Source organism: Bison bison, unplaced genomic scaffold, assembly GCF_000754665.1.
Source record: "Bison bison bison isolate TAMUID 2011002044 unplaced genomic scaffold, Bison_UMD1.0 scf7180017864283, whole genome shotgun sequence".
Classification (NCBI taxonomy): domain Eukaryota; kingdom Metazoa; phylum Chordata; class Mammalia; order Artiodactyla; family Bovidae; genus Bison; species Bison bison.
Genome location: NW_011494855.1, coordinates 1,319,151 through 1,346,170, shown reverse-complemented (window position 1 = coordinate 1,346,170; position 27,020 = coordinate 1,319,151). Strand labels below are relative to the sequence as shown.

Here is a 27,020-nt window from a genome sequence, read left to right as displayed (position 1 = left end):
ATATATATAGAGAGAGAGAGAGAGAGAGAATTGCTAAATCAAAGGTCATATACATGTTTAACTTTGGGAGAAATTTCAGACAGCTTTCCAAAATATTTACACTATTTTTCATTCCCAAAGCTATATATAAGCGTTCCATGTTACTCCCCACATCCACCTCAGTATTTGAGACTACTATTATTTTAAATGGAAATAGAGTTAGAGTGTGATCAGTTTTGGAAAAAAGCTTTAGGATACACAGAAATATTTTAGATGCATTTAATAGAATAAAATTTTCTGCAACTTTTTTAGTTTTTTAATCACAAAATGTGTTTTGGAAAATTGAAAGTTTTAAAGAAAAGCACTTTATTTCTCTTTTTTTATCTTCCTCACAAACTTTATTTCTTGACACAGATTCACTCAGAGTTACATCTTGTTGTTAAATTCTCTCAGGCATATCCAGTCTTCTTCCACTGACCCTCAAGAGACCTAATTAAAAGCCCAGCTGTAAGAACTGCTGGCCTTTGCAGCAGAAATGATGCACATTTCCAAAAGCACAAGGTTGTCAAAGCTCTAGAACTGCCATTTCCTTGGTCCAAGGTTGAGACTGATATTCAGTTAATAAAACTAATCGATGTTTCCGTCTACTCATAAGGAAAACACAAAGGCTCCCAGGGACAACTGTGGCAAGAGGCTAAGGCAGTTTCACTTCCATGTTGGAAACAGGACCGTTTCATTTGGCAATGTTTGAGAAATGTAGTTTCTATCATTTTCTGAGCCAGTGTACAGTAACTCAGGAATTTTTCTATAGCATTATCATAAACAACCTGTGTTGTCAGGATGCAAGGAGCGCTGTTCCTTGGACCTCTCTTTGATTCTGTTGTTTTAGAATAGTCAGAAGTACACCAGTGTGAATCACTGAGCACGTAATTGTTTCTGAAACTGCCTCACTTTTCCAACGGGTCAGGAACTGCTCACATTCTTCCTTTTATTATCAATGCCAACCTCAGCCTTTTATTCCTCTGAACAACTCCAAAGCTCAGTGGTGTCAAAATGAGTGTCATTTATGATCAGCATGTCTCCAGGATCAAAGAACTCTTCTACAAAAGGCATTGAAATGTGTGCTGCACCCGTATTCCCAGTACATACCGGCATCATATGATATAATTTTTAGCATTTTCTTTCTGACTCACAGAAGCACTCTAATGCCTCCTACTCAATCATTTAAAAAAAAAAAATCAAGAGACATGACTCAGATTTTTAAGCATTGTATTTCCTTCTAATACACAATTGATATTTAAGTCCCTTTTGCACTTAAACCAATTGCAAAGAATAAACCAGAAAATCTTTAGTGCTAGTGGATGCTGCACAAGATTTATTATCAGCTGGTTCACTTACTCTAAAATATATCTAAGCCTTCAGATGATTTATTTTAGGTTTGAACCTTGCCTGTGGTTAATGGACATAAGGGGAGGAGTAAATGAATGACCCCAAAAGAAGCACAATTTGAAATCTGGTATTTACATTATGTTCCCATGGTAACAGAACATCACAAATGAAAATAAATTAAGGTTATAAAATTAACCAAAATATAATTCCAAAAGCATGTTCAGCATGTTTGGGAGACTGACCTATTCAGTCACATATGTTCTAAGTCCCTAGTCTTCTTTATACCTTGTAGGGAAATGAAAAAGGAGAAACACAATGCTTGTTGATTGAGATTGAAAAGATCAAATATTTCTGGACTCCATAAAAAGAAAATAGAGATACAGTTCTTTTTGTATCTGTAAAAATATAGATACAAAGTTAAATTCTTTTTGTATTTGTAAAAATAGAGATACAGTTAAAAATGGAAAATTTTAAGTTTAGAAACTTAATTTCTGTCATCTGATGAAGATATAATTTTGTTAACATGGACATGGATATCAGAAAAAGTCACAAAAGTTTCTAGGACATGGTCAGTAAAGACAAGTAATTTATTTTAAAAAATATATCTTGTCAAAACTATCACACAGATTTATTATCACACTGAAAAATTATTTAAAATACATTTGCAAGTTGAGTTATTGGGATGTGCTAACATTAATGCGTTTATTCTATCTTTAAGATCAATGAGCAGAATTAAGCAGGAAGTAGCATCCATCTACCTACATATTCATCTACTCTTCCTTTCAAAATACACTACTGAACACATATGCTCTTCAAGGTAGAGGACTAGTGACCACATATTTTTCTAATAATGATTTACATGTATTCCTTTGTTTAAATTTTTCCTTTACTTAGACCTCTAAATTATGTATTAAGTTAGAGCAAACAGACTATCATACATTCAGTTTTCCTCAGATAATAATAATAATATATGTATTTTTTTATCTTTGCAAATTGGTCTATGAAAAAATTAAGGTATCAGAATGGCTGAAGCAGAAATGGAGTTATATATAATATATAAACTCTGCATCTGGTCCAGATTTCTCCTGGCTTATTCCTTTGGTTGGTATTAATATCTTCTTTGATGGGAATAATGTCCAGGCTACTGAGGATAATTTATCAAGGAAATAATCTGCTTTGAAGTTTATTGATTCAACTAGAGAACAATGTTGGGTGGGACCAGAGATGGCCAAAGGAAAATCATGAATTAATGGAATATTGTGCTTTATTCTGTTTTACAATGTCCCCTCTGGACCTCAAGAATCCTCATGTGACCTCCTGATTCCCTGGGCTCCCTACTGTTCTCAAGCATTGACTCATGGTATTGACTTTCCCTGACTTCCAACAGAATATGAACAAAGAAAAAGAATCTTTAAAAGGAAGATAATCAAAACACCCAGGCACATTCTTCTGAAGGAAGAGTGTCCTTCTGAGCCACTCATTAATATAAAAGATTCAAAGATTCATTTTTCAATAACAGCCCTGAGAGGAGGAGTTCAGTAACTTTGTTAAAGATTTCTTTTTGGCTTAAGATCTTATAGAACAATAAAATAAGAATCATTGTCTACAAATATAGCAGCTATAAGGCCTACAGTGCTTATTAGATGTTAAATGATTATTCTATTTGAACTTTGAAAAAATAAACTAGTATCTTGCCTTTCTTTTCCTTCCTATTGCTTATTATTAAAAGAAAATCTTCCCATAAACTTTTTTGGTTCAACAGATGATTTCTATTACATATAATAATGAAAATGAATGTTAAGGGCTATTTTTTTTCTATTTTGAATAAAGCCCTCTATACAGATGGACAGAGTAATAAAATAACAAAAAGTGGCTGTAGAGCAGTTGATCTGATTATTTTTAATTTTAAAAATTGTGCTAAAGCAAATCCAAAATTTAGCAGCTTGGTGTTGACTTGTATTACTTCAAGCCTATAATTATTGACTATTCAACTAGATTGTAAATTATTTGAGGGCATAGACTCTATGCATTTATACCTTAATGGCCTTAGCATTTGGTAAATTTCTAAGAGGGAAATTAGTAAAAAGGGAAAGTAGACATTTTTATTAGATGTCTAATATGTGACGGCCATCATGCTAGATACTTTCCCAAAATTATCTCCTTTAATCCTTTCAGCATCTCTGCTGCCCAACAATGTTATTCCATCCACTGATAAGAAATCAATATCCACAACACCTAGCACAGTGCTGGTGCATATTGATCATTTATTACTTGTTGAGGAATGACTGTGTCAGTCAGGTGTTCTTATTTGCCAGATTTGGAAACTAATGCTTGCTAATTTAAACATGAAGGAAATATATTACATTGTATCAATTATCGTAGAATCTTCCCCAGAACAGAGTAGAAAACTGGGTTTGGCATTCTCACAGTGAGAAATGGTGTCCAGAACCACACTCCCCAAATTAATCCTTTGAAGGCACACTGCCGCCCCTGCTAACATACACACCAGCACTTGTTTCTGGCACCAACAATGCAGGGTACCCAGTCTGTGGCTGGAAACACTAGTACTGGAAATTAGATGGAGCTATTCCACCTCTGCTACTTTCCCAAAACAGATGAGACTCTGCTTTTGTATGTCATGAGCTCTGATGTAAGAGTCTGAAGTAACATTTTGAATAGAAGAGCCTGCAGATAAGCACCCAACCATGGCATGGTTGAGTGCGAAAGTGTTGCTGTTAAAAACTATGCTAGCGTAAGAACACTAAACTGGGACATATGGTCACCCTGTGCTAATCCTGTGCCCTAACTGCAAAGGAGACTTGGAAAGCATTTTTGCAGCTTCTATGATAAAATGTGATTTTGTTATCTAGTTAGCACTTTCAACATAGGGAATTCCCTAAATGTCAGAAGAGGCTATAAGGCTGGATTGGACAAAGAAAAAGTCAAATGATCATTACCAATTGGACAATTTAAAACTGCAGTTAATGTTAAACAGTTGTCTTGGGTAACACAATTAATGAGGTCTAAATCACTTGTTGCCTTTTCATTATACCATGCTTTGTGTACTACAGTATAACATTTTTCAGTTGAGGGAACATCAGAACCTCCTAAATAGCACCATAAACATACAGCATACTAGGCCTCATGCTAATATATTGGGCCAAAATTTGGGGAAATGATGCTCTGTCCAGAGTCTGAACTTTTTAACATCTTCCATGGGGGATGGAAGGATAATCAGTTTGAACAGTGGTACTTGTGGAAATAAGGCCATGAGTACCTTTTAGATACTTAATAGTTTCCTGAACTCTTTCATTGTGCAAGGCAGATTTGATTAGAAGTGTTCCATAGATTTATGGGAGCTAGAAGAAAGCCTGCTTCATGTGGTAATAGGCTATAGAAGAGAATCATAACTTTTTTAATCGGTTGCACTTAATTTTCTTTATTGTTGTCATTAATTGGTAATTCCAGGAGTCTCTCAGGTACTTAGAAAAGTTCCTGATACTACACATGAGGAGGTTGAGAAATAGAGAATTCTAGAAAACATATCTTTCTTTTGATGACAGTAAATGCTCAGGACAATGAAGATCACGTTCCACTCCATTTCTGCTCTCGCTTTGGACATCACAATATAGTGAAGTACCTGCTCCAGAGTGATTTAGAAGTTCAGCCACATGTTGTCAATATCTATGGAGACACCCCTTTGCACCTGTGAGTATTATGTATCGTTCCATAGGTACTCCAGGTATACTGTGTGTACCTTCCTACTATTCTCAAAATATTTTCTTTATCTCTAGGGCATGCTACAATGGCAAATTTGAAGTTGCCAAGGAAATCATTCAAATATCAGGAGTAGAAAGTCTGACTAAAGAAAACATCTTCAGTGAAACAGCTTTTCACAGGTAAAGGAATATTTAAGCACAATTGCCACTAAGCGAGTACTCTTTGACACTAGAAGTCATGTACGTAAAGCAAGAACGAATAGTGGCAGATGTTACAATCCGAGAGCAAGAGCAGAGGGTGGGCAGAGGATAGGAAGTCCAAGCTAGATGCACGGAAGAAAAGGTAGAGGCAGATGCTGCAGTCAGTACAACAGATGGGGCTGGAGCCAGATGCTGCCTTGCTGGCAGCAGCCACAAAGACAGGGGCTGATGTTGCCAAGGCAACAGGCATGTCAACATCTGTAAGCATATTGCTTCTATTCCATTCCACTCTGCAGAAAGCTGCCAAAAGGAGCAGTGCCCATAATCCTCCTCCGACAAGAATCTCATTACTAGAATTCATCAGCATCAAAAGTGACATTTTTTTTCCTTGCCACTTAAACCTTATGTGCAAATGTATCTACCTATCTAAGACATCCATCTGTCAGCCTGTAAGAGCTTAGTCAGGGTGGCCACCGAGATACATAAGAAGGCATTAACTCCTTGCTAGGAATCCATTAGAGTCCTTTAGAGTGAGCTCTGGAAAAGCACACTGGAGGAGCATCTAGGTTTGGAAAAGTTGTGACTAAGAAAGAAAGAAAAGAGAAGGAGAGAGGGAAGAAAAGGGCTGATAAAAACTCAAGAGTCATAGGTCCCTAAAATGTCCCAAAGGAAGGCAGATATTCATATAATTTAAAACCCTCATTAACAGGCTACTGTTTTGCCTATTAAATAAAAGCATAGTCATTCAAATCGAGTAAACCTTGAATATAAGATACATTCACCCACATATTGCAGATCTCCCAGCTGGTTTGTAACACCTAAAACATGTATTTGACACTACTGTGTTATTTATATAGTGTCTGTACCCTACTGGTGAATAATAGAAATGAGAGACTAACTACTGATTAATACTGAACTAAAATTAAGCTTATACTTCTGCCTCAGGCATCAGTGTGTCAAATTTCACTTGGATTTCCAGATTTGTCTTACCAGCCAAAGAGGTCAGCCAAAGGGGAGGTGAAGACAACTTCCGATTATGGAACAGTGAATATGTGCTGGGTGATTTGCATCCATTATGTCATTTAATCCTCATCACCATTTTATGAAGTTGGATTTACTATCCCTTTTTTTACCAGTGAGAAAATTGAGGCTCAAGAAAACTAACTTGCCGAAGATTCTTATGGCTAGAAAATTATGTATTAAATGCCTCCTGCTGCTGCTAAGTCACTTAGGTCGTGTCTGACTCTGCGACCCCATAGACAGCAGCCCACCAGGCTCCCCCGTCCCTGGGATTCTCCAGGCAAGAACACTGTAATGGGTTGCCATTTCCTTCTCCAATGCATGAAAGTGAAAAGTGAAAGTGAAAGTGAAGTTGCTCAGTTGTGTCCCACTCTTAGCGACCCCATGGACTGCAGCCTACCAGGCTCCTCTGTCCATGGGATTTTCCAGGCAAGAGTACTGGAGTGGGGTGCCATTGCCTGCTCTGATTAAATGCCTAATTCCAAATCCTGTGTTTTTATGTATCTTCATGTTCATATTATTTTGAACATTTTGAACCAAAATATTTTGCCTGTTTTCTACACATTCTGTCACAGAACAGATGCATGGATTCTTTAGATCATGCCTTCAGTCAAAGTGGATCGTGGAATTTGTCCCCAAAGGGGGCAATCGGGAGAACTGATATTTGTGAGGTACTTAAGTCCACTTTTTCCAATAGGTCATTCTTATGGAAGCTGACACCTCAGTCTAGTTTTCAAATCCTTCTGCTACTTTGTGCACACACTGAAACCAGTTATAATCTGAGGATTATCATCACCTTCAGAAGATTGTCCATAGGAGAATATTAGTGGTGTTGTTCAGTTGATCAGTCATGTCCGACTCTTTGTGATCCCATGGACTGCAGCACACCAGGCTTCCCTGTCCATCAACAACTCCCGGAGCCTACTCAAACTCATGTCCATTGAGTCGGTGATGCCATCCAACCATCTAGTCCTCTGTCATCCCCTTCTCCTCCTGCCTTCAATCTTTCCCAGCCTCAGGGTCTTTTCTAATCAGTTGGCTCTTCGCATCAGGTGACCAAAGTATTGGAGCTTGAGCTTCAGCATCCGACCTTCTAATGAATATTCAGGATTGATTTTCTTTAGGATTGGCTGGTTTAATGGCCTTGCAGTTCAAGGGACTCTCAAGAGTCTTCAACACCACAGTTCAAAAGCATCAATTCTTTGGTGCTCAGCTTTTTTTACAGTCCAACTCTCACAGCCATACATGACTACAGGAAAAACCATAGCTTTGACTAGACAGACCTTTGTCGGCAAAGTATTGTCTCTGCTTTTTAATATGCTGCATAGGTTGGTCATAACTTTTCTTCCAAAGAGCAAGTGTCTTTTAATTTAGTGGCCGCAGTCACCATCTGCAATGATTTTGGAGCCCAAGAAAAGAACGTCCACCACTGTTTCCACTGTTTCCCCATCTATTTGCCATGAAGTGATGGGACCGGATGACATGATCTTCATTTTTTGAATGTTGAGTTTTAAGCCAGCTTTTTTACTCTCTCCTCTTTCACCTTTATCAAGAGCCTCTTTAGTTCCTCTTTGCTTTTTGCCATAAGGGTGGTGTCATCTACGTAGCTGAGGTTATTAATATTTCTCCTGGCAGTCTTGATTCCAGCTTGTGCTGCATCCAGCCTGGCATTTCACCATGATGTACTCTGCATATAAGGAGATTAGTGAAGTGAGTTAAAAGTATGTACTCAATTGTTTTATTTTGTGCAAACCTGTGGCTACTAGGAACAACATATTATTTTTATTCTATTCATTTTACGTACATATTTATTAAAAAAAAACACTCCTTTTACATGAAGAGCTCACTACAATTATGGTTTTTTCTATGTACAAATCACAGTGCTTTGCACATAGCACTCGGTACATTTCTGTTTTTATTCTCATATGCTATATGTACACACATTTGTATACACACACTCGCATATATATATATACATGTATGTATGTTCAGAACTTATAATTTCCTGTAAATAGTTACTTTGAAAGGAAACAATGAGGGAATTCAGACAAACATTAAAAGTATAGTGTTAAGAGTCCTATTTGTAATACAAATAACTAATGGTGATAGGATCTATTACACTGATAGTGACTTTATTCACTCAACTATTCAAGAAAGACTTATTAAGGACCTATATTGTGTTGTCGCTGGTAGGAACATTGACATGACACAATCCCTTCCCTCCTTAATGGAACTCTGTTGTAAGGCATCAAAGCACACACAGGTGTATCCATTACCATAACACAACATGAAAGGCGCCATAAACTGAACTAACAAGGAAGCAGAGGAGATAACAATGAACTCAACTTTTGGTCCATGAGAAGACTTCATAGAGGGAACATCAGTTCAACTAGATAAATAGTGGCATTTATTTAAAGAAAATAATAAAATTCTACAATAGAAGAAGGATTTAGGCAAAGTCATCCCAGGAAGAGGAAATAGTAAGACTCAGTCAATGTCTTCTGGAACAAACCTGGAAGGAAAAAACCCTGTTTTTCTGTACTGTCCCATAACACACAATACCTCACTTCCAAACACAGGATACCAGCTGCATATAAGGGTTTTCTACACCAAACAGTTCTCCAGTTCTCTGGAGTCACTGAGTGTGTGTCCTCCAGTTCAAATTATTTTTGACACTACCTACCTGGAATTAGCATCAGATCTCACAGGGCTGTCTCTCCTGCTTCAGATGCAATCACAAGTGTAATGTTTCATTTAAATTTCTCAGAACCTTCCTGGGTTTCTTCATTCCATTCAGTTTCCCTGCAGAATGCCTAGAAAAGAAGTCATATCATAAGAACTATTTAATAATTAATAAGAAAATGCTAGAAATTTTATACAGCTCCTTTCTTAAAGGCTCATCTTTGAGAATCTTCAGGATTGTATTGCTTTCTGTGCTTTTTTTTTCTTATCACCCCTGCTTCTCTCTCCCTTCCTCCTTCTCTCTTTTCTGGCTTTTTGGCACTCTTATGTAAACACCAGCATCTAAAATAGCCTGGGTAAATCAGGGCTGCTTTAATTTTCTAGAGCTACCATAACTAAGTACCATGCCCTAGGTGCTTTGAACACCAGAAATGGATCTTCTTATAGTTCTGGAGTCTGAAAACTCAAGATCAAGGTGTCAGGTTTGGTTTCTCCTGAGACCTTTCTCTTTGGAATGTCAATGGTCACCTTCTTTTCTGTCTCTTCATGAGCTGTCCTTCTGTCCCTGTCCTAATCTTCTAATCTTTCCTTCTTATAAGGACACCAATCATATTTGATGAAGGCCCAGCCCACCCTAATTAATCCACTTTTGCTTAATTACCTCTGTAAATTATACCTCTTTAAATTATAGTCACATTGTAAGGTTATGGGAGTCAGAGCTTCAACATATTAAATTTGGAGAGCACACATTCAGTCCATAAGAGAGGTCTTCTATTTACCCTGTGTTATATCTTTGCAGTGCTTGTACTTATGGCAAGAGCATTGACCTGGTTAAATTTCTTCTTGATCAGAATGTCATAAGCATCAACCACCAAGGAAGGGATGGACACACAGGTAAGACTGTGGTGAGGACAACAGTTTCTGATGCATATCTGTGCTCAAGAGAAGTATTGTCAAGAGGGAGGGGAGCAGTGGCAGTGGTCAACCCCAGTGACGAGGAATATTTTATCAATGACATTTTTTAAATTGATGGTGCGTTGGTGATAGTAGAAAGCAGACTGACCTTTGGTCAGTTTCATTTTTGTGCAAAAGTATTTACAGTCAATGCATCCATTATGACCTGCATCAGGAGCACACTGATCACACTGTCTTACCCTCGGTTTGCTGCTGAAACAAATTTTTTTTGTTTGTTTGAGGTCTTTATTCTTTGATTTATACAAAGATGCTAATGTTTGTTCTGGTAATTACAGTGGATGTAAAAATACTAAAAAGTGTGCTTAAGCAAAAGTAGTCTCTCTATATATCAAACAGATACTTCTTTAAAGTATGTATTTTTTTCTCAAAGATAGAATTAATTATCTGTCAGAGAACTCAACTTTTGTTATTTATCTCTGGCAACAATGCTATTATGTGGTAATGACTATCTTTTGAAAATTGGGGTTCAATTTCCCATTTTTCCTTTCATATTTTCATTCTTATTCTATTACAGGGTTGCACTCTGCTTGCTACCATGGTCACATTCGCCTGGTTCAGTTCTTACTGGATAATGGAGCTGATATGAATCTGGTAGCTTGTGATCCAAGCAGATCTAGTGGTGAAAAAGACGAGCAGACGTGTTTGATGTGGGCTTATGAAAAAGGTATATTTTTCACCATTGCATTGCTGTAGTGATAACATTGAACTGTGAGCACTGCTGATGTCACTACATCAATAGTTCTTTTGCTTCTGTGACTTGTATACTCCCATTTCCTTTGGAGATTGTATTTGAATCACTAGGAATGTGGATCAAAGAGTACAGTAGGGAAGGCAACTTCAGGGCTGCAGGTGAGCCGAAGGCACTTTTGGCATTGGCATTTTGAAGAGAGAAGGAGCTGTCACATTTCTAGTTCCTGGAGAAACAAAACTGTGATAGGCAACGTTAATTACTTTGTTAGAGGAGATGTAGAGCTAGTCTTTACCTCTTATATGGAAGAATTTGGATATGGATTTGAATTATTAAAATTAAATTAATGCAAAGAAAGAATGAACGTGTATTTGTCATATCTAACCCTGCTAACAATGCCCGTATTTGAAAAAGTAAGGGAGTCAATGTTCAGTGCTTAAGTATAAACTTATTTGAGCTCAAATTGGTGAAAGCTTGGGTTGGAAGAACATGGGGTTTAAATCAAACTATAATGCTAATCTTAAACAAGTTATTTATACTTGCTGAACTTTAGTTTTTTCATCTGAAAAATGAAGACAGTAGCAACTTCATAAGATTGTAAAGATTAAATGAGATAATATGTGCAAATTGCTTATCACGTGACTGGCACAAAATAAATACCTAATACTTGGCATTTTGGCAATGATAGTAGTGGTTATAGTAGTAGTCCATAAATAAAGAATGAAAACGAAAACTAATAAATTTTCCTTTTAAGGGAAAGGAAACTAGAGACAATCAGAAGGTAAAATATCATTTTGTCATTTTTATTGAGATATATTATACCACTTAAGCGAGCTCTACATAAACACATAAACTCAAACAGAGTTTAAATCTTCAGGTGAGATGGGACAGTATTGAAATCAGAGAGATACAACTAAATACTGTAAAATATATCAGATTTTGATGTCTGCATTGCCTTATTAGGATGTTCAAAGTATGTAAAGAAGCATTCTTATGTTTTTAAGTATTAGAACACCATGCTTATAAGAACAGTTACTAAACTGGAAGATTTCTTAGGCTGTCAAGGTGATCTAAAATATTTTCTGTCTGAAGTAGGATGTGAAAGTCCATTAATGAAAGGAGAGATGAGGTTTGATGGATAGAAATAGAGAGCTATTGTAAGCACATAGACAAGGAGAAAGAAAAGCATATAGGTCTGAAGACTGCTAGTGAGGAAATGATATACAAATTACTTTACAAAAAAGAAAAGTAAAAAGACATGGAATAACAAGGCATGAGTTAAGATATAGGCCTGTTATGTTTTTACTTTTTATTTGAGTATTGTATAAATACAGATACTCACACATATAAACACACGTCTGCACATTATAGCTCAAAGAATTTTCACTAACTGAACTCACGAAGCATTCAGATGAAGAAACTGAGAATGATCCATACCAAGAAGCCCCACTGACATTGTCTTCAGCTCACTCACCAAAAATGGTATCATAGCCTTCTTGAGGCATAGATTAGCTTTACCTCTTTCTGTACTTAATATGGATGCGGGTTCAATCCCAGGTTTAGGAAGGTTGCCTAGAGATCCCCTGGCATGGCAACCCAGTCCAGTATTCTTGCCTGGAGAATCTCATGGAGAGAGGAGCCTGGTAGGCTACAGTGCATAGGGTCGCGAAGAGTCGGACACAACTGAAGCAACTGAACATGCACACATGTACTTAATACAAATGACATGCTGGGATGTATACGTCTTAATGTCTGACCTGTTTAGCCCAATGAGTTCCGAGATTCATCCATATTGTTGAATGTAGCTCCAGATCATTCATTCTTATTTTATGGTATTGTTTTTAACTATATTAAATTTATTTATTCTGCTGTTTCAGGGTATTCGGATAATTGAGAACTATTAGGAACACAGCTGTTATACATGTACATATCACATACATATCTTTTGTTAAATATCTGTGCACATTTCTGTTAGGTATAACCGCCTTCTAATTTGTATAAAGGGAAGTCCAGGTAGTTTTGTATTTGTGTGTCAGTTGGAAAATTTTACTTGTTCTTAAACTTCAAGAGGCCTTACTAAGTTCTAGTTATGTTGCATTAATTCCAGTGATTCTCTGATAACACCTCTCAAGAAATCTGAGTTTCAGAGGAAGACTTTACAAAGCATTAGTCTTTCGGCAGACAGCTCAAAAATAGCTGCTGCAGCCAGCTCTTCACAGGGTTTGGCTTTGTTTGTTTTTAGTTGATTGAGAATGATGGTTGAAAACTGGCTTTACTTTTATTTTCTGTGGAGTTCTACACTTTATAAAACCTTGAATCATTGTGCAAGCTCCTAAGATTTCCTACCGAAAGACAACAACAAAAATCCTTTAGCTTAGAGGACTTACCCACTGGTCTCTGTAACATATGCCATACTTTGTCACCCTGATTTGTTCAACTAATGTGTCAGGCATCAGTGTTGCATTTCATTATTACTATGAATTTTAACAAATTGAATGTTACCACTCAGGAGACAGATGGATGTTTTGCATATGTTCTAGGGCAAAGCAAGTCAAAGCAACAAAATAAAACTATTGCTATTTTCTCTTGCTAGAGAAACGTTTCTTTGTTTTCATGTGTTCAGAGAGGATTGAAATGTCCTTGTTAAAATATTGTCAGCAGTGCACTGTCCCTGTTTTCTTTGGATAAATAGTTTACATTCTCCTTCAGAGAGGGAGTCACCAAATTAATTGATCTGGCTTACCAAGGATTTTCTGAGCTGCTTGGAAATGGAGTTGAAAAAGCACTAAAACTTAACTTGGAGTTCTTTCTTCATGAAATAGAGATGATGTATAATAGAGGTGACCCCACCATGGTTTGCCTGTACCCTATCCAGTCCTTAAAAGAGAAAACCCAGAAAAGAGCTTTATAACCAGAGTCTATCTGTTTGAAAAGGATTACTTTTGGATGTGCCCTGTTTGAATAGCTCCTCCTAGTGTAGCTTCGAAACAGAAAACCAGGAGACTTTCTGAAAGGCACTCATCTCTGAGTGATTCTAAGGCCAATTTTGCATCTGTCCCAAACAAAATTGTTAGCTGACCCGCTCTACTATTCTGTTATCACATATTTACAGCTGCTTTGGAGTTCTGAAATAATTATCTACTGTCTTTTAGAATACTTTTAGAAAAGAGTTTGCTCACTATGGTTCCCTGTGGGATCAAGTATGAAGAATATTTTCTATTTACATAGTCCTTTTAACCTAAATATATCAAAATCAATTTTGGAAATAATTTTCCCAGTGACCTTGGTTCTATACAGAAGCCTACTGGTTAAGTTTCAATATTTCTCTGCCAGACTGCTCAGACCTCCAATTTTACAATAGTTAGTGCTTCCTCTCCCCAGTCTGTCCTCCCTCTTCTTTTTCACTCTTCTGAGAGTAGCCATATCTGGCTTACTCACTGGGATTTGTTCTGCCCTTCCCCTGGGGTACAAAGGACTTGTATGAATCAATTTAAATTGGCCAGAAGAAATAGCCAGCAGCCTGCTTATGTCCAAATCCTCTGCCCTAATCACCAGTATGGAAAACTCATTGAAAAGAGCCACACATAATCTTACATCCATTGCAATAAAGATGAAACTGCCGAATTGAAAAGATCTCAGCCAATTAGAATTGAACACATAGCTCAATAGTGTGTCTGGCAGTTAGATTTGAAAAGGCTGCCTTTGATAAAGAAAAGCACTTCTTTATGTCAGGCTGTTTAGGGTCAGAAAATAACCCAAACCAGAAACAGAACTAAAAACTTCTTATTTGCTTCAGTACTGACACCAGTTAAAGTAATTTACAGAGGCTCCTATTCCAATATCTAATTACCCAGAATACAATATTTGTATACAGCAGAACTACTCTAATTCACAGTGACAGGGAGCTGCAGTTGGAAAATTAGTGAGTAAGTGAGCAAAAACAATAAAAATCAAGGCTCCTGTACCATGATATATACTTTGTTCATTCTTTTTGACAAGTGTAGTATGGTGTGAATTATTCATAGTAAACGTACCATAGTGTATTCTCTAAAAGTAATGAAGTCTTATAGTTGTGAGTTTCTACAGTTTTCAGCCAGTAAAAAATAACTAAGAGATAAGGCTGAGGGAGGAGTAGAAGGAAGGAGAAGTGACTTCATTAAATTTTTTGATAAATCTTCATCCTTGGTTTATAAACTCCCAGTCTTTTTCTATATTGAATTCTTACCTACTTGGAGTTTAGTTACTTAGTTTAATAAACATAGTTTATTATGCCAGGGTGGATTGGGATGAGGTAAAGGAAGGAATAAACAAAACGTTTAGGTGGTGTTTAAAATTCTATGTGTAATTTTCTGTCTTCTGGTTATCTCTCTACATGTTTAGTTAGCTCTCTTTAAAAAATAAATAAAATAATACCAGCTTTCACTTTTCACTTTCATGCATCGGAGAAGGAAATGGCAACCCACTCCAGTGTTCTTGTCTGGAGAATCCCAGGGATGGGGAAGCCTGGTGGCTGCTGTCTATGGGGTTGAACAGAGTCGGACACGACTGAAGCGACTTAGCAGCAGCAGCAGCTCTCATTAAAATAGGAAGAACCTTTATTGTAGTAGGGGAATAATACAAAAAATTTTGAAACATAATAACTATATGTGAAACTGTATACGTTAATACAACTAGTAGAAGAGAACTTTACACTCGTTAATACCTTATTACATATGCATATGTACATGCGTGCATGCTCAGTTGCTCAGCTGTATCCAACTCTTTGCAACCCCATGTACTGTAGTCCGCAGGCTCCTCCGTCCATGGGATTCACCAGGCAAGAATACTGGAATGGGTTGCCATTTCCTTCTCCAAGGGATCTTCGCAACCCAGGGACTGAATCTGCATCTCCTGTTTTGTGAGGAGGATGCTTTACTGCTGAGCCACCAGGGAAACCCATTCACACTATAGCTATGCAAAATTACTTGCTCCTCCCTACACATGTCCTGTTATTCCAGTTTTCTAAATCTTTTCTCATGCCATTCTCTCTTTCACTATACCCTTCCACATTGCCTACTCCACTTCACTTTAAATTTCTGATTTCTACTTAGCCTTCAAGATTCAGTTTATGGATCCTATCTTCTAGAAAGTCTCCCCTGACGTTCCAGCCTAGTACACATGTCCATTTGTTTTACTGTGCCATACGCATACTTCTGTCTCTGGTTGAAACATTATTCCCAATAACTTTTTGAGGACAAACATTTGGGCTATTAATCTCTGTCTTCCAAAACCTTAATTCAATGGCTGATTCCTAATAGCTGCTCAATACACATTTGCTGAAGTGAAATAGGGAATGAGGAGGTATTTCAGTCATAACATTCTATCAGGATTCTCACTGCATGGCATACAATCAGTCATAATATAGTTGATCTTTTCAACAACGCTAATTACTGATATCTGTTTTCTCTGTGGGGATTTTTTTTTAATATTGTAGGTTTTTGTGTTAACTGCACAATTCTAATACTCAAAGTAATAGGTAAAAGATTTTAAAGAATATTCTAAATAAACTTCCTCTTTCTACTCATTGGAACTGCAAAATTTTTTAATCTGGCTAGAATGCTCTTATTCTCCCTTTTTGCTTAATAACTCATGCTTATCTTTCAAGTTCAGCTTAAAAGACAATTCCTCAAGGAACACTTCCCTGACCCCTCCAGCCTATTGTAAAATAACATTGTTATGCACACTCACAGCATCTTCTACCTTTCCTTCCTAAAGAATCCACCTGCCAATGCAGGATTTGATCCCTGGGTCAGAAAGACCCCTGGAGAAGGAAATGGCAACCTACTCCAGTATTTTTGCCTGGGGAAATCCCATGGACAGAGGAGCCTGGCAGGCTACGGTCCATGGGATTGCAAAAGAGTTGGACACGACTTAGTGACTAAACCAAAATATTTGTATTCTAAACAAAACATATAAAAGATATATATATGTATATACTATACAACATGCACAAAATTTACAGTGAATATATATACATATATGTTTTTCTACTACACAACATTACAAGAGTAAAGGGCATTTCTGTTTCAACATTATACTCTTATACTTTGTGCCATTCATTCATTCATTCAAAAATCTGTGTCACAAAACTAATACGTGATAGACAGTATACTCAGAATTGAGGTAAAATAGTGAGCAAAAGAGATAATATCTCCCTGCACTTTAGAAGTTTGCATTTCTAGTAGAAGAGACACATCATAAGAAGGATAACAAATAGAAACTATCAGATAATAATAAGTGCTAAGAATAAAATAAAAAGGAAACATGATAGCAAGTAAAAAGTTCAAGGACACTATTTAAAATGAAAAAGTCACAGAGGGCTTCCCTGGAAAGATATTGTTTGAGCTAGTCTCTAATGGGCACTCAATAAAAATGTGTGGAAGAGAAAAGAAGGAGAAATAAAGGCAAAGTGCAAAGGGAGGAAAAAGAGGAAAGAGGAATGTTAAATGGTTTGTATAAACGTTCTTTTGCCAAAAGTTTCCATCCTTGTGGAGTCTTATCTCAAGATGAAGGAAGACTCGCGACATTCTATCTGGTCCTGGTGAACAAGGAACAAGAATTCTTAATAAAGAACAAGAATCATGGGGGAAGCAGGGAGTGTGTTCTCTTTCTCACGATATCAAATTAAATCAGTTTTCAGATTTATGTCAGAAGAACATGTCACAAGTCTGAAATTTTTGTTCCCTCTGATTTTATTGACAGTGTGAGGGACCAGGACTGTCAGGAGGAAAATGAGCCATTGAACGGCAAACAAACATCAGGAGCCATCCTCTGATCTCACTTTTCAGTGTTTCTGGAAAATGGGTTTTTAACCTGAATGTAAGGGGGAATAGCAAAATATTGAGCAAAGCCCCATCTATCATTGCTGTGAGAGTTGTATTTTTTGAGGCAGGTATAAAGAAGGTCCAAACTGTTTTTTGATGGCCTGGACATGTGGTACATATGAGATCAATAAGAATTTCTTGGCTTCTTTATCAAGATCAAATCTCCATGTTTTCTACTTAATCTCAGACCCACAGGGCCTCACAGTTGGAAAGTCAGAGAGAAGGTCTTAATACTGGTGTCATTCACCATTAATCTTTAGATCTAGTTTTTAAAATGATTTTCATGGCAAGCTTTCTTCTGTGTTCTTAAAATAATTTCTCATAGCAGTGAACAACATTCATTGTTTCTAGGACAAAATGGTAGGGACTGGCAGACAACCTTATAGGGAAATAATAAAATTTGTACTTTCCTTTCTCAAATAATTGTGAATCCTCTTTTGTGTATGTGGCCACAATATAGATACTAAATTGTCGGTGTTCCAGCCCTTTGAATGGACTTGTAGCCTTAAAGGACAACTTTAAGGAGCTATTCAGAAAGTTGTGAGGGTGTGTGTGTGGAGAGGGGGGTTGTGGGGGAAATCACTCCTAATGTAAGGATTACACAAGAAGAAGACATTAAAGGGGAAGCCTGGTGCTTGGGGAATAAAGACAGGACTGGAAGAGCAGGGAGCTGGAAATGAAAGTGACTGCAAGCCAGCAGGGAAGAGTCCCATATGCCAAAACCCTCAAGGGCACCCATGAGTAATAGTCTGAAAGTGCAAATCATTATTATAACTGCATTAGGCTAATAACATAGCAACCTCCTATTTGGGTAAAACACTTGGATGTAGATAGCAAATTCTTAGATATGGGAAAACATTTTATTTAATTAGTGGAACTTCGATTATCTCTGGATGTGTTCCATTAGTATACCTTGGTTATCTGGGTATATCCATTATCAGGAGTTTGGCTCACAAGTCCATTTAGTGAGTTCCATCAAAGCCTTTTTCTGCTTAACCCCTCACAGCCAAGTATCAGGGTACTGGGCTCTAGTGGTTTTCAGGTTTCTTTGCATACACTGGTAGTTTGTCAGAGCAATGCTAGTAGAGGAGAATTGCCCGTACATGTAGCAGGAGGTGGGAAATCAGGCAGAGATGCCTTCCAGAGCCAAGAGGGCCTCTTGGCATTTCCCTGGCAGCCTCGTGCTTATCATCCGCCAGAACCCAGGCACTCATTAGGCTCTTGATGAAAAGCATCCTAAGGAAAATGCCAGCAAATTGTGCCACTGTGCTGGCAGGAAATTAAAACTGCTCAGAGCAAGTGGAGCCAAGAGAGCTGTTGAGATGAAAGGTAACATCAAGGGTGTGATCACGGACTCACACAGGCATTCAAGATTCAAGATGTGGCTTTCTGCTTCACTAGGGAAAGCAGGAGGCCCTCTCAGCTGTCAGCCACTGTCAGTCCAACAGAGGGGCTGAGACTGGTGAGGAGGTGGGCTCTGTGATATAAGCTTTGTTGTGCTTGGGTAAGGGCTTGTGGTTTGGGTTCTTTTCTTTCCCCGCAGGAGCCTCTCTTAGGAAAAACAGAAATAAGAAAAAAGATTTGTTCTGTTCTTCCTGGTCCCAAACACTTAAAAATCAAATTAAGTAAAATAACAATTTCAAAAGTATCGCAGGTCTTATTTAAGTAAGATCAGACAGTGTGGATAGGAGCAGATAAAACCTTAGAGCCTAAGAATCTAGCAGTGGGACAGATGAAGGGGTGTTTTAATTCTGTGGGAAATACTTGGTGGTGGTGCTAATTTGCCTGAGGCTCAAATGGTCATTAGCGGTGGAGAAGAAAGAAAAGCAGTACCAACATGCAAACATAAGTACACTGAGATTTGATTTGGTAGGCAGAGCAATGGCCCCCAAAGATGCTGAAATCCTGTTCCCTGGAACCTGAGAGTATGCTGCCTTACATAGCAAGTGGCTAAGGGGAATTAAAGTTGCAGACTAGCTGCTGACTAACTGAAAGAGAGAAAAGAAACCTGGATCTTCCAGATGGGCCTAATGTAACATCGGGCTCCTAAAACGTAAGCAGAAGCCAGAGTGATAGGATGTAAGAAGGACTCAGCCAGCTGGTAATGGTTTTGAAGATATAGAAAGGGGGCCGCAAGGCAAGGAATTTTGGTGGCCTCTAGAGGTTAAAGTGTCTGCCTGCGATGCAGGAGACCGGGTTTGATTCCTGGGTCAGGAAGATCCCCTGGAGAAGGAAATGGCAACCCACTCCAGTATTCTTGCCTGGGGAATCCCATGGAGGGAGGACCCTGGTAGGCTACAGTCCACGGGGTTGCAAAGAGTCAGACACAACTGAGCTACTTCACTTTCAGAAACTGGAATAGGAAAGAAAAGGAAACTGATATTCCCTAGGACCTCTAGGAGGAATGCAGGCCTGCCAACAGCTTGATTTTAGGCCAGTGAGAATCATTTTGGACTCTGACCTCCAGAACTACAACATGGTAGAGTTGAATTAAACCACTATATCTGTGGTAATTAACAATAGCAAAGAAAATGAATATACTGGTATTTATACTGGTATTGAATATTCATTGGAAGGACTGATGCTGAAGCTAAAACTCCAATACTTTGGCCACCTGATGCAAAGAACTGACTCATTTGAAAAGCCCCTGATGCTGGGAAAAACTGAAGACGAAAGGAGAAGGGGACGACAGAGGATGAGATGGTTGGATGGTATCACAGACTCAATGGACATGAGTTTGAGTAAACTCCAGGAGTTGGCAACGGACAGGGAGGCCTGGTGTGCTGCAGTCCATGGGGTCGCAAATTATCAGATACGACTGAGCGACTGAACTGAACTGACTGATTTAGAAAATTTATCTGAAGTTCCAAAAATAGAGTTTCCAAGTTCATTTACAATTCTTGAAGCAAAATAGTAAGGCAAGAAAGCAGTGAAAAAATCCAAAAGGCATATTTATGTGTTAGAACTGTTAGGCATATTGCATCTATTGCCTCTCTTAATCTTTACGACAGCCTTATGAATAAGTCTCATCACCTCTAATCTGTAAACAAGGATATTTTTGAAAAGTAAAAACAAATCATGCCCTTCAATTAATCAAAATCTTCCAGCAGTCTCCCATCTTCTCTGCGTTAGTATCCAGACTCCTTATCCTCACCTATAAGCTGTAAAGCTCCTCATCAGTAGTATTAAAGTGTGGGTTACTGATCAGCCTCACCTGGGACTTTGTTAGAAAAGCAACTCTCAGATCCCGCTAGAGACCTTTTCAATCAGAGTCTCTGAAGGTAGGCTCAGGAATCTGTGGTTTAACATGTCCTCCAGGGGATTCTTGTACACACAATTAAGTCTGAAAAGTCCTCCACATGATGTGCATTCATCTACTTCTCCAGCTAAATCCGGGCCAGTCATCCTTGCTTGTGACGCTCCGGCCAAACTGGCCATCTTTCATTTTCTGAACATGTCATGCTTTCTCCCATTTGGGGCTCTTTACCTTATCTCTTCTTTCTGATTAGTAGACTCTTTCTTTAGAAATTTACCTGTTGGCTTATGCCTTTCATGTTTTGCGGTTTCCCTGATGGTGAGCACATGAGAGTCCAGTAAAAGAGTATTGATGGTACTAGTTTCCCATTATTTCATCACCCATGTGTGCATGCTACATTGTTTCAGTCGTGTCTGACTCTTTTGCAACCCCATGGACCGTAGCCCACCAGGCTCCTCTGTCCATGGCATTCCCCAGGCAAGAATACTGAAGTGGTTTGCCATGCCCTCCTTACCTGTGTCGATGATTTGAGAAAACCATTGATCTGCTACAGATGATAAGATAATGGACACTAGTTGTTAACTGTAGATATGTTTTTCTACAAGTTTAAACAATCATAGTTACAATTGTTTTTGGTTTTTTTTTTAACTTGAGGAATCTAGATCTGAAATGTTGCATTTTAAAAAGCTTTTAGTGCTGATAAATATCTTAATCATTTCATTTCATGATCCTTCATGCTCTATTAATTTTAATTCTTTTTTGAAGGGAGGATTTAATAAGCAGGTACAATTCACAGCATATTCTCTATATTCTAGCTAAATGTATCTGAAGCCATGTTAACTATGAACCCTTCATGATAGATAAGCATTTATACTTTTTCAATTTCTAAATTTTGCCCTTTATACAGTGAGTTCTGTTGCAATTCACAAGTCTCTTGGCAGGGTCTTTAAGGCTGACTTTGTTTTCTTCTTGTATAAATTAGCTACAGTAGATTATTTTCACAGTTAAAGCATAAAATAGTATCAAAGTTTAGTTCTATTGAAAATTGTCTGTCTACTCAAGGAGCACTTGACATTTTATTCTTTGTAATTTTAAGTTCATAGTGCAATTAACAAGTTCCCGAATTTTGGTGGTATTATGTAATAGAAATTTATTTCTCAGTCATGTTACAGTTCAGGGTAGGCATTTCTGGTCAGTGGATTGCTTTTTCCCCTCCCATATGGTCTCAGAGCTCTCCACATCCAGCTAGCAAATAGGGAGAGGAGAGAAGACTCACTTATTTCTCAAAGTCCAGACCTGGAAATGACATCACTTTTGCTCATATTTACTTGATGGGTATCTGTCACAAAGCCACAGTTAGATGCAATGGGAATACAGAGTTTTTGTCCCTGGATAGGTAGCCATTCTCACTGACAGATTCACTCTGAATGGGAAGTACAAATATTGGTACGCAGCCAGCTGTCTTCTGCCACAGGAATCTATGGAAATTATCTTAATGCCCTGTTATACTGCACTTGCCAGTCAAATGTAATGCTCAGTCATAGCAAATAAATCTCTCCTTCCTGGTTACCAAATGTACTTTTCACTCTTCTAATCATGATCCTTTTATATACTCCCATTGCACTTGATGTTTACTCATTTAGAAATTCTACAATTCTTATTGCTTGTTCAATTACACTAAACTTCCTGAGAGTAGGACCACAGTTGCCTTGTTCATTGCATCCCCCATACCCAACATAGTGCTTGAAATAGTGCCTCACATATAGCTGTCTTTTTTTTTAATTGAAGTGTACTTGACTTACAATATTATATTAGTTTCAGGTATATGACTTTGTGATTTGATGTTTTTATATGTTACAAAACGATGGCGGAGTCTAAATGAATTATTTTGAATGAATGCATGAATGAAAATTCTCAATTCCTATTGCAGTGTATTGCTTCTTAAGATTCATCCTGTTTCAAGCTACCTCTGGTTATTTTGCAATTAGATGGTGAGCTGAATAGATCAAATAAGAATTAAGACCCTTTGCCCTTCTTTGTCTTTTCATAAAGGACATGATGCAATTGTCACACTTCTGAAACATTATAAGAGACCTCAGGATGAATTGCCCTGTAATGAATATTCTCAGCCTGGAGGAGGTACCCTCTTTCTTTTTAAATTTTCATTGTGGTGATATTGTGGCTAAAGGTAAGCCTGTGTTTCTGTTAGCAACATTTTAGGGTCTAAGAGGAAGGCTTATCAGATTAGCTTTATTTTAATAAAATTTATGTCTGAGTAAGGCTGAAAATAAAGAAGCCCCCACTTAGGCTACTTTCTAACTCACCCATCTGCAGTTCCTCCAAGTTTTACATCCCCTGGACTGGATGTTTATGAGGCTGGTAGATGCCTGGGAAGGCCTAGTAAGCTGAGCAGTCATTTTCCCTTTCAGCAATCTATTAAGATAGGACAAAGAATACGCATATGCAGACACAAATTAAATTTGCTGGAGTCTGCTAGACCTTGGACTTTTATTTTTAATCATTTTATGTACACTCTAAATAAATACTTGCTATACAGTTTCAGTGTCCAGAGAAAGACCTGGGCTTCAGTTACACTCTCACTGGGTGTTATTAGCAAGTTTTCTTTTGTTATATGCTTCTTTGTATAATGTTTAACTTTTATGTAGGAAAAATCATTTGCTACTTTTAACTCTGTAATATAATTTGATTTCAGATGGCTCCTATGTGTCTGTTCCATCTCCTTTGGGGAAGATTAAAAGCATGACAAAAGGTATTTTAATATGGGACAATTGTTATATTTTATTACTGAGTAATTACTGCCTCAAATATAATAACTTCTTATTTTGTCTTACATATTACAAATGACTATTTTGCAGGCATAAGTAATATTATTAGCAGATCATTCTTTCCACGATTAACCTCATCTGCTGTTATTTTGCATATGTCCTCTTAGTTCATGAAGTGAAAATTCCATATGAATATTAAAAGAAGATCAAATTCTCATAGACTTCTGTATTTTTAATGAAAGTTAAGTTGTAACTATTAATATCTTTCATAAGAATTGATAATAGGTTTGTCATAGGGAAAAAACTGAAAAAAAATAAATTATATTTCAAGAGATCCCAAGTAAGTAATACTTTGGGAACTTTTTGAATGTATACTACACACAGAAATTAATACCACTGAATCAGGGAAGTAAAACATATACAACTGTAAATTTATATTGAACTATTTAGAGTTTGAAATTTTAAAAAATTATTTCTGGCTTTGAATGTGTCTTCTGAATGATTCACATGCTTATTTCCTAATTGGCATCTCTTTAAGGTTGAATTTATGGCTATTTGACTAAGCTTTTTGTGACAGGTTGAAGGGATTGACCAGATAAGGCTCTTTATCATGATGTGATATGAACTGTATTCTAGAGTTGCCACATCATACAGACAAGTAGTGGTTGACCAAATCAAGTATAAACTCTCAGCCCTGATAACAAAGGTCAGGTAGCAAAGGCAGAGAGCTAACATGTTTTTAATGCACGGGGATAGGGATCATTTATGATAAGGTTTTGTATGTCCAAATAGTCAGTTACAGTTAGAAAATTAAATGGTACTAGGGAAAGATATTTTTGGTTAAGCATATATGTGCATGTGTGTTTAAATATCCACATGTTTGCTGTTTATTTTTTAAAAAATATAAAATAACAATTCCTGTTTGCAGAGAAGGCAGATGTTCTCCTCTTAAGGGCTGGCTTGCCTTCACATTTCCATCTTCAGCTCTCAGAAATTGAGTTCCATGAGATCATCGGCTCAGGTAACTAAAGAAAATACTAGTCTGTTTCAGTTTAATGAGCTCCATATGTTAACATGTGTTTACTTGTTTGTCTTACACAATTTTAGGTTCTTTTGGGAAAGTGTATAAAGGACGATGCAGAAATAAAATAGTGGCTATAAAACGGTAAGCAAGCAAATGAGAAATGTTAGCATCTGAGTAGTAAACGTTGAGAAGTATATGCATGGTGAGCCCCTTGTTTTGATTCATCTGGTGACTGAAGACTCCTGTTGCTGCGTTTTTCAGTTACCGAGCCAACACCTACTGCTCCAAGTCAGATGTGGATATGTTTTGCCGAGAGGTGTCCATTCTCTGCCGGCTTAATCATCCATGTATCATTCAGTTTGTGGGTGCTTGCTTGAATGATCCCAGCCAGTTTGCCATCGTCACTCAGTACATATCAGGGGGTTCCCTATTCTCCCTCCTTCATGAACAGAAGAGGTATGATCACTGATTCATCATTTTGTATGTCATTGGAATTACAGTTACAACACCTCATATGCTTTCTGCTTAGATGAGCCTTTGCTTTCTGAAATCTCTGAGTTCTAGGAAATGGGACATTCTAAAGATGGCTAATAATTTATGCCCAATAATTATTTTTTAATGAATAGAAAGACTTCTATGTTCTCTTAACAAGAATCCAATTTAAGATAACAAATTCAAGGAATTTAAATTAGTAACTGAATAATTAGGCTAAATTTGATGTACCAGGAAAGCAGATATGTGTAAGCTCAGAATAAAATAATTACTAGGGGTTGCAGTATTTATTTTTAAAAGTTTTAAGAAAAAATAATCTTGTACAAGTCTAATTTGAATTAACTTCCTAGATCTATGCATATGATAATTAGAATGTGGTTTTTACTTAGTAATTAGATTTCCTTTTTATGTTATTATAAAGAAATTAAGTGTAATATTACAAATGTTATAAAATCAAGTTGAATGTTTAAATAAGAGGGGTTGGTATCTGAATTGATCTATAGTTAAGTATTATCAGGTGTAGAAAAGGCTATTTTTCTGCATTTGTTGAGTTTTTAGCTTAACCTTCAATCAAGAAAAAAGGCTGAAATTGTACAGAATAACAAATTACACACACTATTGATTTCTTGTAAAAGATGTAGTATTGGATTTGACCATTTCATCCTCATTAAATTTATTTTTAAATTCTAGGATACTTGATTTGCAGTCAAAATTAATCATTGCAGTAGATGTTGCCAAAGGTATGGAGTACCTTCACAACTTGACACAGCCAATTATTCACCGTGACTTAAACAGGTATTTTCCCCCCTAAATAATGAACCCGAAATTCTGTAACTTACCAGGAGTCTAAGATAGATTTCAGTGAAGATACACTTTATATTTATTGTAGAATACAATTTTGTACTCTGTGGGTGAGGGGATGGGCTAACATCAGCCTAGGCAATAGAATGTTGCACCATTGTCTTTTACAGAAATATAAAGCTGTATAACTGCTTCTCAGGGGTATTTCAAATCTATGAAAAATATCCAGAAAGATGATAACATCTGTAAAATTCAATAGCTAACTAGTTCTCAGGCCACTAGAGTCAGATCAAGGATTGAGATCAATGATCATTATAGAATGTCGTGTCTCATTCAAAGTTAGGTATTGTAGGAGGACCTGATATAAAATTGTCTGAAATACTACTATTGTGCTAACATTTTGATATGTTTCTTATAAGAAAAAACTCAGCCAAAACACAGCAGCTCATTTCCCTCACTATCACATGAAGATGTTTTCATATGGAATGGAGACTTCAAACAAATAGAGAATTATTGTGTCTCAGTGGTGGAATCCCAAGGTTTTGTGTTTGTTTGTTTGTCTATTTTAGTGAATGATTTCTCTAAGCAAAGTCTTACAGGGAAGCTGATACACAAAATGGAACAGCTTTAGTCGGAGGCCGAGTATACAGTAGAGAATTAATTTCTCTACTGTTCATTTCTCACTGCCAAAGAGGGAGCTCCTTGGGCCATCTCTCTGTAATTCCAGAGATGCTAAGGAGAAAAGGTGGAAAAATCTGATAAATCACTAGTTTATGAAAGAAGTCAGATTATTCAAAATCAATATGTTTATTTTATGGTTGTCAATAAGGTTCAAATAGGTCCCAAACCACTAGACCATTCAGGTATGACCTAAATCAAATCCCTTATGATTATACAGTGGAAGTGAGAAACAGATTTAAGGGCCTAGATCTGATAGAGTGCCTGATGAACTCTGGAATGAGGTTCATGACATTGTACAGGAGACAGGGAACAAGACCATCCCCATGGGAAAGAAATGCAAAAAAGCAAAATGGCTGTCTGGGGAGGCCTTACAAATAGCTGTGAAAAGAAGAGAAGCAAAAAGCAAAGGAGAAAAGGAAGATATAAGCATCTGAATGCAGAGTTCCAAAGAATAGCAAGAAGCG

At 37.2% G+C, this 27,020-nt stretch overlaps 1 protein-coding gene across 1 annotated transcript in view; it reads left to right on the top strand.

Moving 5' to 3' along the window:
* The window catches only part of TNNI3K (TNNI3 interacting kinase), a 350,776-nt gene that overhangs the window by 103,234 nt on the left and 220,522 nt on the right, over nucleotides 1–27,020 (top strand). Inside the window, exons 8-17 of the mRNA XM_010849426.1 lie at nucleotides 4,932–5,076; nucleotides 5,163–5,267; nucleotides 9,790–9,884; nucleotides 10,480–10,629; nucleotides 22,825–22,911; nucleotides 23,486–23,542; nucleotides 24,487–24,579; nucleotides 24,666–24,723; nucleotides 24,844–25,038; nucleotides 25,765–25,869. Of these exons, the coding sequence (XP_010847728.1) occupies nucleotides 4,932–5,076; nucleotides 5,163–5,267; nucleotides 9,790–9,884; nucleotides 10,480–10,629; nucleotides 22,825–22,911; nucleotides 23,486–23,542; nucleotides 24,487–24,579; nucleotides 24,666–24,723; nucleotides 24,844–25,038; nucleotides 25,765–25,869 (1,090 nt within the window). The remainder of the gene's footprint in view (nucleotides 1–4,931; nucleotides 5,077–5,162; nucleotides 5,268–9,789; nucleotides 9,885–10,479; nucleotides 10,630–22,824; nucleotides 22,912–23,485; nucleotides 23,543–24,486; nucleotides 24,580–24,665; nucleotides 24,724–24,843; nucleotides 25,039–25,764; nucleotides 25,870–27,020) is intronic.